At 35.3% G+C, this 16,226-nt stretch overlaps 1 protein-coding gene across 1 annotated transcript in view; it reads left to right on the top strand.

Moving 5' to 3' along the window:
• RFX7 (regulatory factor X7) overlaps positions 1-16,226 on the top strand; it is a 157,574-nt gene that overhangs the window by 113,255 nt on the left and 28,093 nt on the right. Inside the window, exons 3-4 of the mRNA XM_054531533.2 lie at positions 4-86; positions 1,585-1,707. Coding sequence (XP_054387508.1) covers positions 4-86; positions 1,585-1,707 — 206 coding nt within the window. The remainder of the gene's footprint in view (positions 1-3; positions 87-1,584; positions 1,708-16,226) is intronic.

Genomic DNA, 16,226 nt, shown 5'->3' with positions numbered 1-16,226 from the left:
TAGCAAGAAGTTGAGAAGTTTACAGACCTAGAGAAACTCTACCTCTACCTTCAGCTGCCTTCTGGTCTCAGCAATGGAGAGAAAAGGTATATCTATTCTTGTCCTTGCTATGATTATGCTGTTTATAGAATGTCCCTAGGATATATGTGAGGTGTGTATGTTTTGGTTGTTACAGTTTTTGCAATATTCCTGAAATCATTAGAAAACATACTGGCAAAACAATACATCATTTTAGTCTTTGGTGATATTTGGTTAAGTATTTACTTGCAGTTTTTGCTAATTTATTTGTGCAACTGGGTAAATGCTATGACATGCAATTTGGGTTTTGTTTCATAGACAGATGAATATGTTTATGCAGTGTGAGGGATTGTGAAAATTGAACGGAAAACCAAAGAATAAACAGATAGGTATCATAAGGAATAAGGTACAAGAGTTTTTTTAGGTACTATCAGATAAACACATCATAGAATATAAAACAGAAAATAAAGTGAAATTGCCTGTATGAAACATGAATTCATAAATGTAAGGTGTGTTAAGTGCTTGGGGTATTACTATAGTTTCATCATTAAAAATTATAGAAACTGGAGAGAAGCTGTTCATTCAGTCATTCTAATTTTTAAGAGTTTCCTTAACCTTTTAAGTATTTCTTAGAATTCATCTCATTCATATAAATTATGCTTATCATTCTATTTTTTAAAACTGTATCTAGAAATAAATGAAATGAAAATTATTTGAGTTTTATCTTTTTTTCCCTCAGACCAAATTTTATCACTGTTTTAATCATGTTATGTCCTAGACACTTGCTCAGTGTTTTCTTTGAAATTAAATAAATTATTCTTACAGATAGCTGAGATGGATGTCACAATCAGTAGAGTAGCTTCCCTTGTCCTATCTTTGGTGTCCATTTCGGTATTTATTTATAAGTAATACTTCCATATAGTAAAAGCTTACAGTGTTTAATGGATATGTCAGGCTGAGGCAGGGGGCCTGGCTTTAGGAAGGATTGTAGGGGGAGATTTGTCTGTTCAGGATCTCTCTGGTACGAATTCCATTCTGGAGCATAGAATGCTTTAGTAAGATTTCCAAGTAGTTACATATATATATATATATATGTGTGTGTGTGTGTGTGTGTATATGTGTATATATGTATATGTATGTGTGTACATGTATATATATATATGTATATATATATTATTTGAGAATGCTGAGCAAATAGAAATAAGGAATTTTTGTATAATTTTGTTTTAAAGTTTGATGATTTATTTGGTAAATGTAGGCAAATGAACAGGTAAGTACATGAGCAGATATCCACTTAAAGGTGATTTTTGACCAAAACAAATACTTTGTCAGTGCTCCATCACCTGCATGGGGAGGGATGGAGCAGGGCAGTAACTTCAGTCTTACACTAGCTGTGGAAAACAGCTCACAACCATAGGTGGACAATTATCTACTAGATGTCCTAAGTTTGGTTTGGTCGTTTATAGTGTATTTGTATACAGTTCTTTAGTGGAACATTTAGGCCTAGCTCAAAAATTGTTAATGAATTGCTGTCTGGTCAGCTAAAACATGTTTTCATTCTATTAGTGATCAGAATGCCATGTCATCTAGTCGGGCACAACAAATGCATGCCTTTTCCTGGATTCGGAATACCCTAGAGGAACATCCGGAGACTTCACTGCCCAAACAGGAAGTCTATGATGAGTACAAGTAAGTAGTATGTGTAATACGGCATGCTGATATATTAAAGAGGTAAAATACTATACTTGGCCATAGTGATTTGTTTTATTATTGGTGAATATCAAGCTGGTATATGGGAACTACACTTAGAAATCTCTTAAGATTCATTCCAGCTCTAAGCTTCTGTAGTAGCATGTGTAATAAAGGGGGGCAGGATTAATGAATAAAAGGATTTCTGTAGAGTTCTTTAGGATGACAGGAGAGAGGTCAGAGAGTACAAGGACAGTGGTGTAGGATTGGTGAATAAAAGGATTCCTATAGAATTCTTAAGTATGATAGGAGTGTGTATCTGGGGTTAGAGTGGAAGGCAATAAATAAATCAATACATAAGGCAAAACTAAAACATGATTTTTTACTTGGACTTTTTAAAGGCCCTTTTCATGAATCTAAAAGTCTTCTAATTCTTCTCCATACCAAAGAATATCGTATATTATTTATCAAGGACAAGAGAGTTCAGTGACTTGCACATATTAGACACTCAAATTTGGTTGTATTTACAATTTATTTAAATCCAGGATACAAAAGTATAGAGGCTGATGAGCCCTTCTGGTTAGAAAAAGGTTAATAGGTGCTAAATATAGTCTCGTTTAACATTTTTATAATTGATTTGGAAGGAGGAATTTATTCCAGCAGAGTAAATAAAACCAAATTTGAGGTCATATTGAAATGTCAGACCAACAAGCATTAATGTGTTGTACTTACAAATTTGGGGGAAAAAGTGTCAAATAAGTGCTATTGCTAACCAGTGTAAGGTAATGCAAAGGAAATTGTACTTATTGAGATTATTGGTATCTATTCACAATTCTTACTACCTCACCAAAAGAAACATAATGGAGCTAGAAGAAAGTCTAGATAAAAATATCTGAAATGGTCAAGAGAACAAAGTTAAACTGAAGAACTCTAGATTTATTTTCTCTTTACAAAGGTTAAAACTGAGAGTGCATGTGATCCAACTTGTTCATTCATTCAGTCTACAACAATCCATTGAATACCTATATGCCAGACCCTGTGATAAGTTCGCAGGATACAATTGTAAACAGTCACAGCCCTTGCCCTTATTCAGCATATATGCATATATATATATATATATATATATATATAGTTAGAATAAGCATAGATTCTTCATTAAATTCAAGTTCGTTAAAATAGACCCCCCTCTGAAACTTCAAAGAAGCAAATTTGAATTCAGTAAAAGGTTGTAGAAATCAGGTAAACTTGTATGATATGTTGAAACTCTGGATTGAAGATCAAGAGAATAGATTCTGCCATTAAACTTGTGTGACATAGGCAAGTATTTTAACCACTTTTTGTCAGTTGGTTCATCTATAAAATGAGGCAGTTGAAGATGTATGAGGTTTCTTTTTTGTTTTTTTTGTTTGTTTGTTTTTTGAGACAGGGTTTAACTCTTGTCACCTAGGCTGGAGTGCAATGGCACGATCACAGCTCACTGCAGCTTTAACTCGCACTCCCACCCCCACCCCCACCCCCACCCCCAGGGCTCGAGCGATCCTCCTGCCTCAGCCCTCCTAGTAGCTAACACTATGGGCGCGCATCACCATGCTCGGCTAATTTTTGTTTTTGTTTTTGTTTTTGTTTTTTGTAGAGAAAGAGTTTTACCATTGCCCAGACTGAGGTTTCTTTTAGCTCTAAAATTCTAAAAGTTGTCTCAAGTAGGGAATGTTAAAGGACTAATTATCCAAAGATGTCTTGCTGGTTTTCCAAAAGGCACATTGGGCAAATAAATGTGTGACGTTTCCGTAACAGACTAATGAAGGAATACAGGGTATTCATATAATTTTTGAAGTGATGACTTTCATCTGCACCACCCTTCATAATACCTTAGAGAGAGCACGCTGCATTTGCAGAAGAGTGATCCTGGCCCATGAAAGCAGTCCTTATATTCCTAAAAGTTTTCTGCCTTTGGCAAGACATGGCTATGTTTTCCTATAATATTTGAATTTTTCCTTGAAATCTTTTTCAAAGATTCCCATAAATTCTTATGATTTTTTTTTCTAAAAAAAGTTAAAGGATTTTTTAAACAAAAGAGACCCAAAACATCACATTGTTTGGGAGGAGTAGTGAGAACTGCAATTTTGAGCAATTAATTTACAGTTCAGTAGAGAGCAACAGAGATAAAAGAAAGTGATTTAGATAGGCTGCAATTTAAAAAGGCAGTAGTAGGTAAGGGAGAGTTTTTATAATAGCATGATTAGGAAAGAAATGCCAGTTCTGTTCATGGAATTGGAGAGAATTATGCTAATAATAATTAATAGAGTACTATACACAAAATATCTGATTCTGGGTATTTTAGTTCAAAAAATTTCACTAAGAATATTTCACTTATTTACTGTAGTGTTCTCCATAGCATTTCCACATAGTAGGCACTAATTTTATAGTAAGAGTGATTAGAGCGGAACCTGATCTCTGACAGTGATAATAAAATTTGTGTTGTAACAGACCTTGTAGGTCTTCCACTATGTTCCTATCCTCTTTTTATAGATGAAAACATTGAAACCTAGAGAAGTTAAGTGACTCTACCAGTGTAACAAAACTAGTGAGGGGCAGATCTAAGACTAGAACTCAGATTTCATAAGTGAGTTCATAATAGGTTAAGAAGGTAAGCGTGTTAAAAGTTGAGTAATATCAAACTGAGTGAGTAGAAAACATTGGACGAGTAGTTAGAAATACTGCTAATATTATTTGGCCAGGACTTCCACTTGGTGTAGATAAATAAGCACCTCAGAGTATGAATTAGTTTACATATGGTTAGTATACGTGCATACAAATAATATGGTTATTGTAAGAGACACAGCATAATAACATGACACGTGCTAGGAAGAAAGAATGTTGGTGTTTCCATAGAATTACAGCATGTGGTAGAAGCTGTTGTTCTGTTATTTGCTTGTACATTGCCTAAAACCATAATTTGCCATTTGGGTTTAAATAATTTGAAAGAGATAAAAATTGTAGAAACACTACAGAAAGGCAAAATGTAGATCAAAGTATTAGAAAACAGTTAAAAGTTTTACAATTATGTTGTCTAAAGAAAACTAAATAGAATATAGCTATATATTTTAAGAACAAGAGTTTTAAATCACAGGAGAGATTTCAGTTAGACACACAATCATTTAGGCACTCATTATCCTGTTTAGAGTGCCTACATGAAATTTCCCGAATAAAATCTTAACAGGATCAGTTTAAGACTGATCATTCTATGTTCTCAATATTCAATGAAAGAAATGATGTTATTAATATGAAGTATCCTTTTAAGTTATTCCTGTTGTGTATGGACCCTTTTATAATTCATTTCAGTGTATTTAGATGTATTTGTGTGAAAATCCCTTTAATAGTCATTAAAAGCAAAATCCCTTTGAGGAAAAAAATGAAGTTGTAATCTCAGACAGTAAAGACTGGCTTCTTTTAACTGTGTTTTCATGCTAAATTAAGATATTAATAGAAATAAAAAGCTTTAAGGAGCTTTCAGTATGCACAAAGAGTTTAATTTACAAATGATTTTGAGCTTTTTTATTTGTTGAAACTTTTGAATTCTAATATTCATGTCTTCAGGAAAATTATTATCAGTGCATTGATTTTTATACTGTTTTTCTAATTGTAAAATGTATATTCATCATGAAAGTTTGGGCAAATAGTTATAAATGTATAAAGAAGAAATTTAGCACCTGTAATCTCACTATCTGAAAATAACCATCTGGTTTTATTTCCTTATAGTTTTTCTAATGCCTTCTTTAACGTATACATTTTTGTTGTTGTTTAACCAAATTTGGCCCCACTGTTTATGCAGTTCTTGGGTGAGAGGGAAGTTGCAAATAGCACTGCAGTGAACATCCTTGGCTGTATAATTTAATGTAAATTATCAAAATTGGGATTGCTGGCTAAATACTGTTATTTGTTATTCACTAAATGCATTTCCTTCTGATATGTTTGTTCTAGCCTTTTACATGTCCGTTTATTAAAGACATAAATATTAAAACGTAAATGTTTTTTCAAGATTGCTCTTTGTTAATTTTAGTTAATTTTTAAATAAGTAGTCTGATCTGTACACTTTTGTCACAGCTTGTAACATTACTATTATGCTTAGAAAAAACTTCTCCATGCCACCAGCTGCTGAATACTCACATATATTTTTCCTAGGTATTTTTTTATTTTATTTTTTATATATAAGCCTTGAGTTTATCTGTGATTTATTTTAGTAAATGCTATTAGATAAGGTACTTATTTTAATTTTTTCTAAATGATTAATTATCCCAGGTTTTTTATTGAATAATTTTTGTCTTAACACTAATCTATAATGTACTGTTACCTTACTAAAGCCTTCTGGACTCAGTTTTCTTCTTTTATGTTCTCTGTTTTTCTGGTAATACTATACCACTTAGATATTTTAGCTATTAAATGTTTAAATAGCTGACAGGGCCAATCTTTCCTCCTTATACTTCTTTTTCACAAGTTTCATTGGTTTTATTTTTGACCAGTTAATTTTTTTTACAGGAAGTTGCGAATCAGTTTTCTGATTTTAAAAAAGGAAACTCTAAGGGGATTTTGATTCAAACACATTAGCTGAAAATTTTAGAAAAATTAACTACAGACTGGAAATATGTTTCTTAATTTACATGTTTCTTTCATGCCCTTCAGTAATGTTTTGCCTTTTTTCCCTCAATTAAGTTCACTTATTTTCTCCTTTAACGTAATCCTCGGTAATTTCTATTATTCATATTGTGAAAAATATGATAATATGAAAAATATGAATAAATATGAAAAAGACTATTTGTTTTGGTTTATAGGAACTTCCTAGATTTCTGTTATTTTTATGTTGTACATTTTATATTTACTGAATTTTGTTTAGTCCTTAATTTTAGTTGTTACTTTTGACTTTTCTAGATAGTTTATCCTGTGAATCTTCTTCATTGTCTTTACTTTGTTATTACATTTAATAAGACTTTCCTTCCAATTTTACATATAGCAGTGATAGGCATCATTTCCTCTTACAGTAAGTTCACTGATGTTAATTATGTATCACTTATAGTTGAACAAGACTTTATTTTCTTTTTAATGAGAAGTGAATATTGGAATTCATTAAATATTTTGGCATCCAAATGAGATTATTTTGCAGTGCTTCTTATTTGACCTGTCGATGTGATGTGTTTTATAAAGATATTACTTAATATAGGCCGGGCACAGTGTCTCATGCCTATAATCCCAACACTTTGGGAGGCCAAGTCTAGAGGATCACTTGAGGCCAGAAGTTTAAGACCAGACTGGGCAACAAAGCAAGACCCTGTCTCTACAAAAAATTAGCTGGGCATGGTGGCATGCACTGGTAGTCCTAGCTGTATGAGAGTCTGAGTTGGAGGATTGCTTGAGCTCAGGAGGTGGAGGCGGCAGTAAGCCATGATCGCACCAATGCACTCCAGCCTGGGTGACAGAGTGAGATCCTGTCTCAAAAAAAAAAAAAAAGATACCTAATATAAACTCTTATTTCTAGAATGAATGTCCTCCTTATGTCAAGATGTGTTATCTTGTAGTGTACCATTGAGTTCTATTTTCAAGTGTATTATTTAGGAACTTTGCATCTACATTCATAAATGAATTTGGTCTGTAATTTTCTTTTTTTTTATGCTATCTTTGTCAGGTTTTGATATCAGGGTTAGGCCAGCTTTGCAAAATGAATTGGAACTCTTTCCCTAATTTTCTGTGCTCTGGAACAGTTTATATAGCATGGGACTTATTTATTCTTGAAAGTTTTAAAGAACTCAACTACAAAACCATCTAGGCCTGGAGCCTTTGTTGGAGGTAATTCTTTGACAGTTTTTGTGTTTTACACTGGTTAGGTTTTTACTTTATTCATCAATTTTGGTCATTTGTTTCTCTCATAAATTTAATATCTTTTGTATCTTCTTATATGCTTTTTGATATTTCTAGTTTTGTACATTGAATTTTCCTCTTTTTTCATATTTCACTTAGCCTAATTTATTTTTTTGATTTTTCTTTTTTAGACAAGTAAAATCTGATATGTTTTATTTTCTTGTCTTTTTTTTCATTTATTAGGTGCTTTTATTTTTGGTCCTTCTGGTTTTCTTGGGTTTTTTTCTTACTTTTTAAATGGAATGCTTAACTTTGTTTTCATTCTTTCACATTTAAAACAGGAACATTTATATCTATGAATTTGCCTCTCATTATAGTTTTGGCTGTATTCCATTTGATATGCATATGAGTTGTTATAATTGCCATTATTTTCCAATAGTGTGGAATTATTGTTTTGCTTTTTTCTTTGACCTAAATTAGAAGTTTGTTTTCTTTTTAAATTTTTCATGTGTTTGAGGGTTTATTTCATTTTATTTTGTTTTACACTTTGTTATTTTTAGTTTTATTAAATTGTGGTCAGAGAATGGGGCTTAGTTTCTGATATTTTTATTGAGATTTACTTTCAGTCTAACAAATTATCAATTTTTAAAATATTTTGACATTCTCTTTCTGTAGCTCTGTATATTCCATTGATTGCACTAAATCAACTTTTTAATATTTTTCAAATTCTGCAAAAAATTCTTTTTGTCTGTTAACACACTGCTCATCTTCAACTGAGTAAATCTCTCACAAAAATGATGTGAAAGATTCTTTATCACAGTTCCTTACTGTATTTTTTATGAGTTTTGCTTTACAAATGTTAGGATTAACACAAAAGTTTCATGATTTTGTATCCTTAGTAGAGTTTCAAGAAAATTAATTTTAGGCAAATACAAGTACATTTAAGAAAATTAACTATTACAGGATAGGGAGTTTTCAGCTACCATTTACAAATGGCTTAGGAAAATCTTTACAAATTGTACGCTGGGAGAAGCAGCCACATGTACCATGGCCAAAAAGATCAACCATAGGAAACATCATCAGAAAAATACCAAAACCAGAAATGTTTCACCCGTCTACAAAACCATGATAATGCCAGATACCTCAGCCTGAACTATGCCAAGTAGACATTGCAAGACCTTTATGAATTCCTAGTTTTAGAAATACCATTACTTTTTTAGATCTCTTCACTTTGTATTCATTGCCATCATCACCTACCCTGGGCGACTGCTTTGTTTTCAGGGCAGTTTCCTCTCCAACTTCCTGTTATAAAAATTTTCAGACGTAATAGAAATGTTGAAAGTATACTGTAAGAATATCCATGTTCCTATGTGCTTCACATAGGTTCAACAATTTTTTTCCTGTACCATTTGTAAGTTGTGGATATGATACTTCTCCTAAGAATAAGGACAATCACTTTTATAATACTTTGATTACATCTAAGAAACTTAACATGAGCTCTATAAAATTCATCTATTACCTGATTCGGAGCCTTTTTTTTTTTTTTTTTTTTTTTTTGAGGGGGAGTCTCACTCTTGTCACCTAGGCTGGAGTGCTGTGGTGCAATCTCGGCTCACTGCAACCTCTGCCTCCCGGGTTCAAGCGATACTTCTGCCTCAGCCTCCCCAGTTGCTGGGACTACAGGCATGCGCCACCACGCCTGGCTAATTTTTATATTTATTGTAGAGATGGGTTTCACCATGTTGGCCAGGCTGGTCTCAAACTCCTGACCTCAAGTGATACACCCACTTCGGCCTCCCAAAGTGTTGGGATTACAGGCGTGAGCCACTGTGCCTGGTCCTGTTTTTAACATAGAAAAAAATAAGTTATTCTTCTGATCTGTGAACATGAGATATCTTTTTGTTTACTTAGATCTTTAATTTCTTTCAAAGATGTATACATCTTAAACTTCTTTTGCTAAATTTATTGCTCAATATTTCTGATTGAAGTGGAATTATTTTTAATATCACTTTTGGATTAGTTGTTGCCAATATATAGAAATAAGAATGATTTTGTATATTGATCTTGTATCCTGCAATTTTGCTCACCTTTATTAGCTCTAATTATAGGGTTTAGTGTATTTCTTAGGATTTTGTATCTATTTCATCTGAAAATAGAGATAATTTTACCTCTTCCTTTCTAATCTGGATGTCTTCTCATTTATTTTCTTGCCTGATTGCCATGGCTAGAACTTTCAGTACAGTGTTGAATAGAAATGGTAAGAGTGGACACCCCTTCTTTGTCTGTTGCCTGATATGAAGAGGAAAGCTTTCAGTCTTTTGCCGTTAAGTATGATATTATCTGTGGGTTTTTATTGATGGCCTTTGTTAGGTCAAGGAATTTCCATTTTGTTACTAGTTTGTTGGATATCTGTCAAACGTTTTTTCTGCATCTATTGAGATGATTATATCAGAGGTTTTTTTTAGATGAACTGAATATAGTGTATTACATTATTATTTTTGTATGTTGTACCTATCATGCATTTCTGGGATAAACCACATTTATCCCAGATATACATAATCCATTATGTATGCAGCTAGTTTCAGTTTGTCAGTCTTTTGTTAAGGATTTTTGCATCTGAGGGATATTGGTCTGTGGTTTTCATTCTCAGAGTGCTTTTGTCTGATTTTGGTGTCACGATAGTGTTGGCCTTAATATAATGAATTTAGAACTATTCCCTTCTAAACTATCAAAGAGTTTATGAAAGATTGATTAGAATTCACCAGCTAAACCATCTTGGTCTGGGCTTTTCTTTGTAGGTACTTTTTAAGTTACTGATTCAATCTCTGTTACTGGTCAGGTTATCTATTTCCTTTTGAGTCTATTTTGATAGTTTGTGTTCTTCTAGAATTTTGTTTCTTTCATGTATATTATCCAATTTGTTGTCATACAGTTTTTCATAGTATTCCCTTGTAGTACATTTTGTTCAAGGTCAGTAGTTAATACCTCCGTTTTCATTCCTGATTTTAGTTATTTGAGTCATCTCTCTTTTTTTTTTTAAACTTGGACAGCTTAGCTAAACATTTGTTAGTTTTGTTAATCTTTTCAAAAAAACAATTTTGGGGTTTACTTTTTTTTCTAATGTTTTTATATTCCCTATTATATTTCTTTCCACTAGAATCTTTATTATAGCCTCCTTCTGCTTGTTTAGGAGTGAGTTTTCTCTTTTGTTTCTAGTTTCTTAACCTGGAAGATTAGGTTATTGATTTGACACCTTTCTTCTTTTTTAATGTAGGCATATGTCCATATAAATTTCCTGCTAAGCACTTCTTTGACTACATCCCATATATTTTGATATGTTATGCTTTCATTTTTATCTGAAGTATTTTCTAATTTCTCTTGTGTTTTTTTTGATCCATTGATTATGTAGGAATTTAATTTTCACATACTTGTGAATCTCCTTTTCCTTCAGTTATTGACTTCCAGCTTCTTTCCATTATGACCAGAGAAAATACATTGTGTGATTTCAGTTTTTTTAAATGTATTGAGTATGATCTATCCTGGAGAATATTCCATATGCACTTGAGAAGAATGCTTTTTGTGCTTTTGTTGGGTGGAGGAGTGTTCTGTAGATGTCTTTTAGGTCTAGTTGGTTTATAGTGTTGGTCAAGTCCTCTGTGTCCTTATTGATCATCTGCTTATTTCTATTCATTATTGAATTGGAGCATTGAAGTCTCTGACTGTTATTGCTGAATTGTCTTTTTTTTTTGTTTTACATATTTTGGAGCTCTGTTGTTTGCTGCATAAAAAGTTATGATTGTTACAGCTTCTTGGTGGATTGACCATTTCATCTTAATGTCTTTGGTAACAGTTTTCTTCTCTGATATTAATATAGCCCTCCAGTTATTTTTCAGTTACTGTAGCCATGCTATATCTTTTCCTGTTGTTTTATTTACAGCCTATTTGTGTCTTTGAATATAAGTATGTATGTAGTATATAGACAACATATACTTTGATGATGTTTTATTTAAATTCACCCTGCCTTTTAACTGGAGAATTTAATCCATTTACATTTAATGTAATTACTGATAAAGTAAGGTTTACATTTGCCATTTTGCTATTTGTTTTCTATATGTCTTATGCCTGCCTTTGTTCCTCTGTATCAGGTGGGGTCCTTCAGGGAATCCACCACACAAGTGAAATAATGACAACTGTTTGTGATGAAGATTTGCAAAACACTCCAACTACTTTATTTCAGTGAACACAAGACTGCACTGGGAATATGGGGTATTAGTTTTCAAGGCTCCTAATGGGGAATGAGAGATCAGACTAGGGCAAGTTAAAATGGCACAAAGCTATTCTTAAATAAATGCTCCCCAGTTTGCTGCAGGTCTTTGGTTAATTTCCAGGGATTTTCCATTGTTTTATGGAGGAGTCAGTTTAGGAATTTTACTATGCAGTTCACTGATACCAGGAAACTAAATAATTTAAATCCCTAAATGTTGATGGATCAGATAATGGTCAGTTCTAGTTGCCATGCTTTATTCAAAAATTAACTGAAATGATCCAGCAAATGAAATAGCCATTTTAACCATAAGAAATAAAAACTATGAAAACATAGATGATCAAAGCCTTTATAAAGACTTTGTTATAGTCTGTAAAAAACATAAACTATGAAACAGACTCCTTCCAAATTGTATTTAATGCTTCCCTCTGCTACAGAGTAAAGCCCCAAACCATTTATTTTTCAGGGGAAGGAGGACTTATACAGGGGAGAAAGATTGGACTTGGAAAGTAGCTATATGTATATAAATTTGAGTCCTAATTTATTTAGACATGTACTGGGATTTGTAACCATGAGGAAGTCCTTAACCTTTAATGTTTGCCTACTATCCTTTTGTAAAATGGAAAAATATCATGCTTTTTTAAGATTAAAAACTGTATATATGAACTAGCTGAAAAAAGCAATCAAGAAAGTAATCCCACTTATGTTAGCCACATACACACACACACACACACACACACACACACACACAGAAGAAACCCTCAGAATACACTTAACCAAGGATGCAAAAGACCTCTACAAGGAAAACTAAAAAACACTGATAAAAGAAATTAAAGAAGATACAAATAAATGAAAAGACATCCCATGCTCATAGATCAGAAGAATTAATATTATTAAAATTACCATACTGCCCAGAGCAGTCTACAGATTGAATGCAATTCCTATCAAAATACTGATTGTATTCTTCACAGAAATAGAAAAAAAGACCTTAAAATTTATATGGAAGCACAGAAGACCCAGAATTGCCAAAATAATGCTAACGAAAAAGAACAAAACTGGAAGGCTCACGTGACCAGACTTCAAAATATACTGCAAAGCTGTAGTAACCAAAACAGCATGGTCCTGGCATAAAAGCACACATATAGACCAGTGGAACAGGATAGAGAATCCAAAAGTTAATCCACAATCTACAGCCAACTGATTTTTGACAAAAACACTTAAGAACACTCATTGGGGAAAGGACAGTCTCTTCAGTAAATGGTGCTGAGGAAACTGGGTATACATATGCAGAAGAATAAAACTAAACTCCCATCTCTCACCCTATACAAAAATTAACTCAAAATGGATCAAAGACATAAATGTGAGACCAAAACTATAAAATTAGCAGAAGAAAACATAGGGACTTCAGGACATTGGCCTGCAAAAAGATTTTATGAATAAGAGCTCAAAAGCAAAAGTAAACCAATGGGATTATATCAGATCAAAAAGCTTCTTCACAGCAAAGAAAACAATCAATAGAATGAAAACTTACAGAATGGGAGAAAATATTTGCAAACTATTCATCTAAACAGGAGATTAATATCCAGATCATTATATACAAGGAACTCAGACATTTAAGCTGCAAAGAAAAATCTGATTGTTAAATGGGCAAAGGACATGAGTAGACATTTCTCAAAAGATGGTGTACAAATGGCCACAGGTACATGGAAAAATGCTCAACATCACTAATCATCAGGGAAACGCAGATAAAAACCACAGTGAGGTATCATGTTACCCAGTTAGGATAGCTACTTTCAGAAAGACAACAAATAAATGCTGGAGAGGATGCAAAGAAAAGGGAACACTTACTGTTGGTGGGAATGTAAAGTACAGCTGCTATGGAGAACAGTATGGATGTTTCTTTTTCTTTTTCTTTGGAGACAGAGTCTTGCTCTGTCGCCCAGGCTGGAGTGCAGTGGCACGATCTCGGCTTACTGCAAGCTCCGCCTCCCAGGTTCACACCATTCTCCTGCCTCAGCCTCCCTAGTAGCTGGGACTACAGGTGCCCATCACCATGCCCGGCTAAGTTTTTGTATTTTTAGTAGACATGGGGTTTCACTGTGTTAGCCAGGATGGTCTCAATCTCCTGACCTTGTGATCCGCCTGCCTCGGCCTCCCAAAGTGTTGGGCTTACAGGCGTGAGCCACTGCGCCCGGCAGATGTTTCTTAAAAATACAGAGAGGTGTACCAAGATGGCCAAATAGAAGCCTCCATTGATCATCCTCCCTGCAGGAACACCAAATTTAACAATTATCTACACACACACAAAAATGTAAGAACCAGAAATCAGGTGAAAGATCATAGTACCTGGTTTTAAGTTGAAAGAGACACTGAAGAAGGTAGAAAAAAAGTCTTGAATTGCTGACACCACCTCTCCCCCATCTCCCAGCACCTGCCACGGAGAATGAGTCCACTTGCAGGAGAAAGAGTGCAGCAGTTGTGGAACTTTGCATTGGAGCTCAATGCTGCCAACAGTGGGCAGAACTCAGCCAGCTCCCGTGGAAAGAGCATTCAGACCAGCCCTAGCCAGAAAGGAAATCTCTCATCCCAGTGGTTGGAAATTGAGTTCCCACAAGCCTCACCACTGCAGGCTAAAGTGCTCTGGAGTCCTAAATAAACTTGAAAGGCAGGCTAGACCACAAGGACTGCAATGTATAGGCAACTCCTAGCGCTTTGCTGGGCTCGGAACTCGTGGACTTGGGGGGCATACCACCTATTGAGACCAGCCAGGGTGGCCAAGGGAGTGCCTGCATCAGCCTTCCCTCAACCTGAGGCAGCAAAGCTTGCAGCTCTGAAAGAACCCCTTCCTTCCACTTGAGGAGAGGAGAGGGAAACGTGAAGAGGACTTTATCTTAAAGCTTAAATACCAGTTCAGCCACAGTAGTATAGGGTACCGGGCAGAGTCTTGAGACCTCCATTTCAGGCTGTAGCTCCCAGATGACATTTCTAGACACACCCTGGGCCAGAAGGGAACCCAATACATTGATGGGAAGGACCCAGTCCTGGCAGGATTCATCACTTGCTGACTAAAGAGGCTTTGGGCCCTGAATAATATCATTAGCAGTGGTAACCAGCCAGTACATGCCAAAGGTCTTAGGTGAGATTCTGAGACATTCTGGCTTCAAGTATGACCCAGTGTATTTACAGCTGTGGTGGCTACAAGGCAAGACTTCTGGTTGGAAAAAGCAGAGGGAAGAATAAAGGGGATTTTGTTTTGCTGCTTAGGTGCCAGCCCAGCCACAGTGGGGAAGACCACTAAGAGGGCTTTTGGGGTCCCCGATTCCAGGCCTTGGCTCTTAGATGGTTTTTGTCAACCTACGGTATTCGGCTCTTAGATGGTATTTCTCGAATACCATCTAAGGGTGAGAAATATCATCTGAAGGGTGAGTCCCAGATTTGAGAGCATTCACCACAGGCTGACTGGAGAGCCCTTGGGCCTTAAGTGAACATTGGCAGTACCCTGGCAGTACTCCCTGTGGGCCTGTGGTGGTGGACACGGGGAGACTCCTCTGACTGGGGAAAGGGGAAGGAAGAGTGGGAAGGACTTTGTCTTGTGGTTTGGGTGCCAGCTTAACCACAGTAGGATAAAGCACCAGGTAGATTTCTAAGGTTTCTGGATCCAAATCCTGCTCCTGGATAGCATCTCTGGACCCACCTGGGGTCTGGGGCAACTCACAACCCTGAAGGCAAGAACAAAAGACTGGCTGGCTTCACAAACTGCTGACTGGGGCTTGAGTGAGAACATAAATGGTAGCCCTGTAGTGGTAACAGGGAGCCTTGGGCAATACCCAGTGCTATTCTTGTTTCAGGTCTAACCCAGCACAGACCCAGTAGTGATGGTCACAGGGCTGCTTGTGTCACCACTCCCCCAGCTCCAGGCATTTCAGCCTAGAGAGAGGGAGAGACTCCATTTGTTTGGGAGAAAATAAGGGAAGAGAACAAGAATCTCTGCATGGTAATGCACAGAATTCTTCCAGACCTTATCCAAGACCATCAAGGTAGTACCTCTGTGAATCTGCAAGAACCACGTTACTGGACTTGTAATGCCCCCAAATGCAGGTATCTCTGTGGTGGCCAAAAACAGATCACAGCACAAAAGTCCCTTCGAATACCTGCAAAGTCTTTCCCAGTAGGATGGGTACAAACAAGCCCACAGTGTGAACACTACAATAAATATGTAACTCTTCAATGTCCAGACACTGATGAATATTCACAAGCATCAAGACCATTCAGAAAAACATGACCTCACCAAATGAACTAAATAAGGCACCAGGGACCAATCCTGGAGAGACAGAGATATGTGACCTTTCAAAAAGAGAGTTCAGAATTGCTCTTTTGAAGAAGCTCAAATAAATTCAAGAAAACA

Source organism: Pongo abelii, chromosome 16 (assembly GCF_028885655.2).
Source record: "Pongo abelii isolate AG06213 chromosome 16, NHGRI_mPonAbe1-v2.0_pri, whole genome shotgun sequence".
Classification (NCBI taxonomy): Eukaryota; Metazoa; Chordata; class Mammalia; order Primates; family Hominidae; genus Pongo; species Pongo abelii.
The sequence above is the reverse complement of the archived record's forward strand: the minus strand, read 5'-3'. Positions and strand labels throughout refer to the sequence as shown.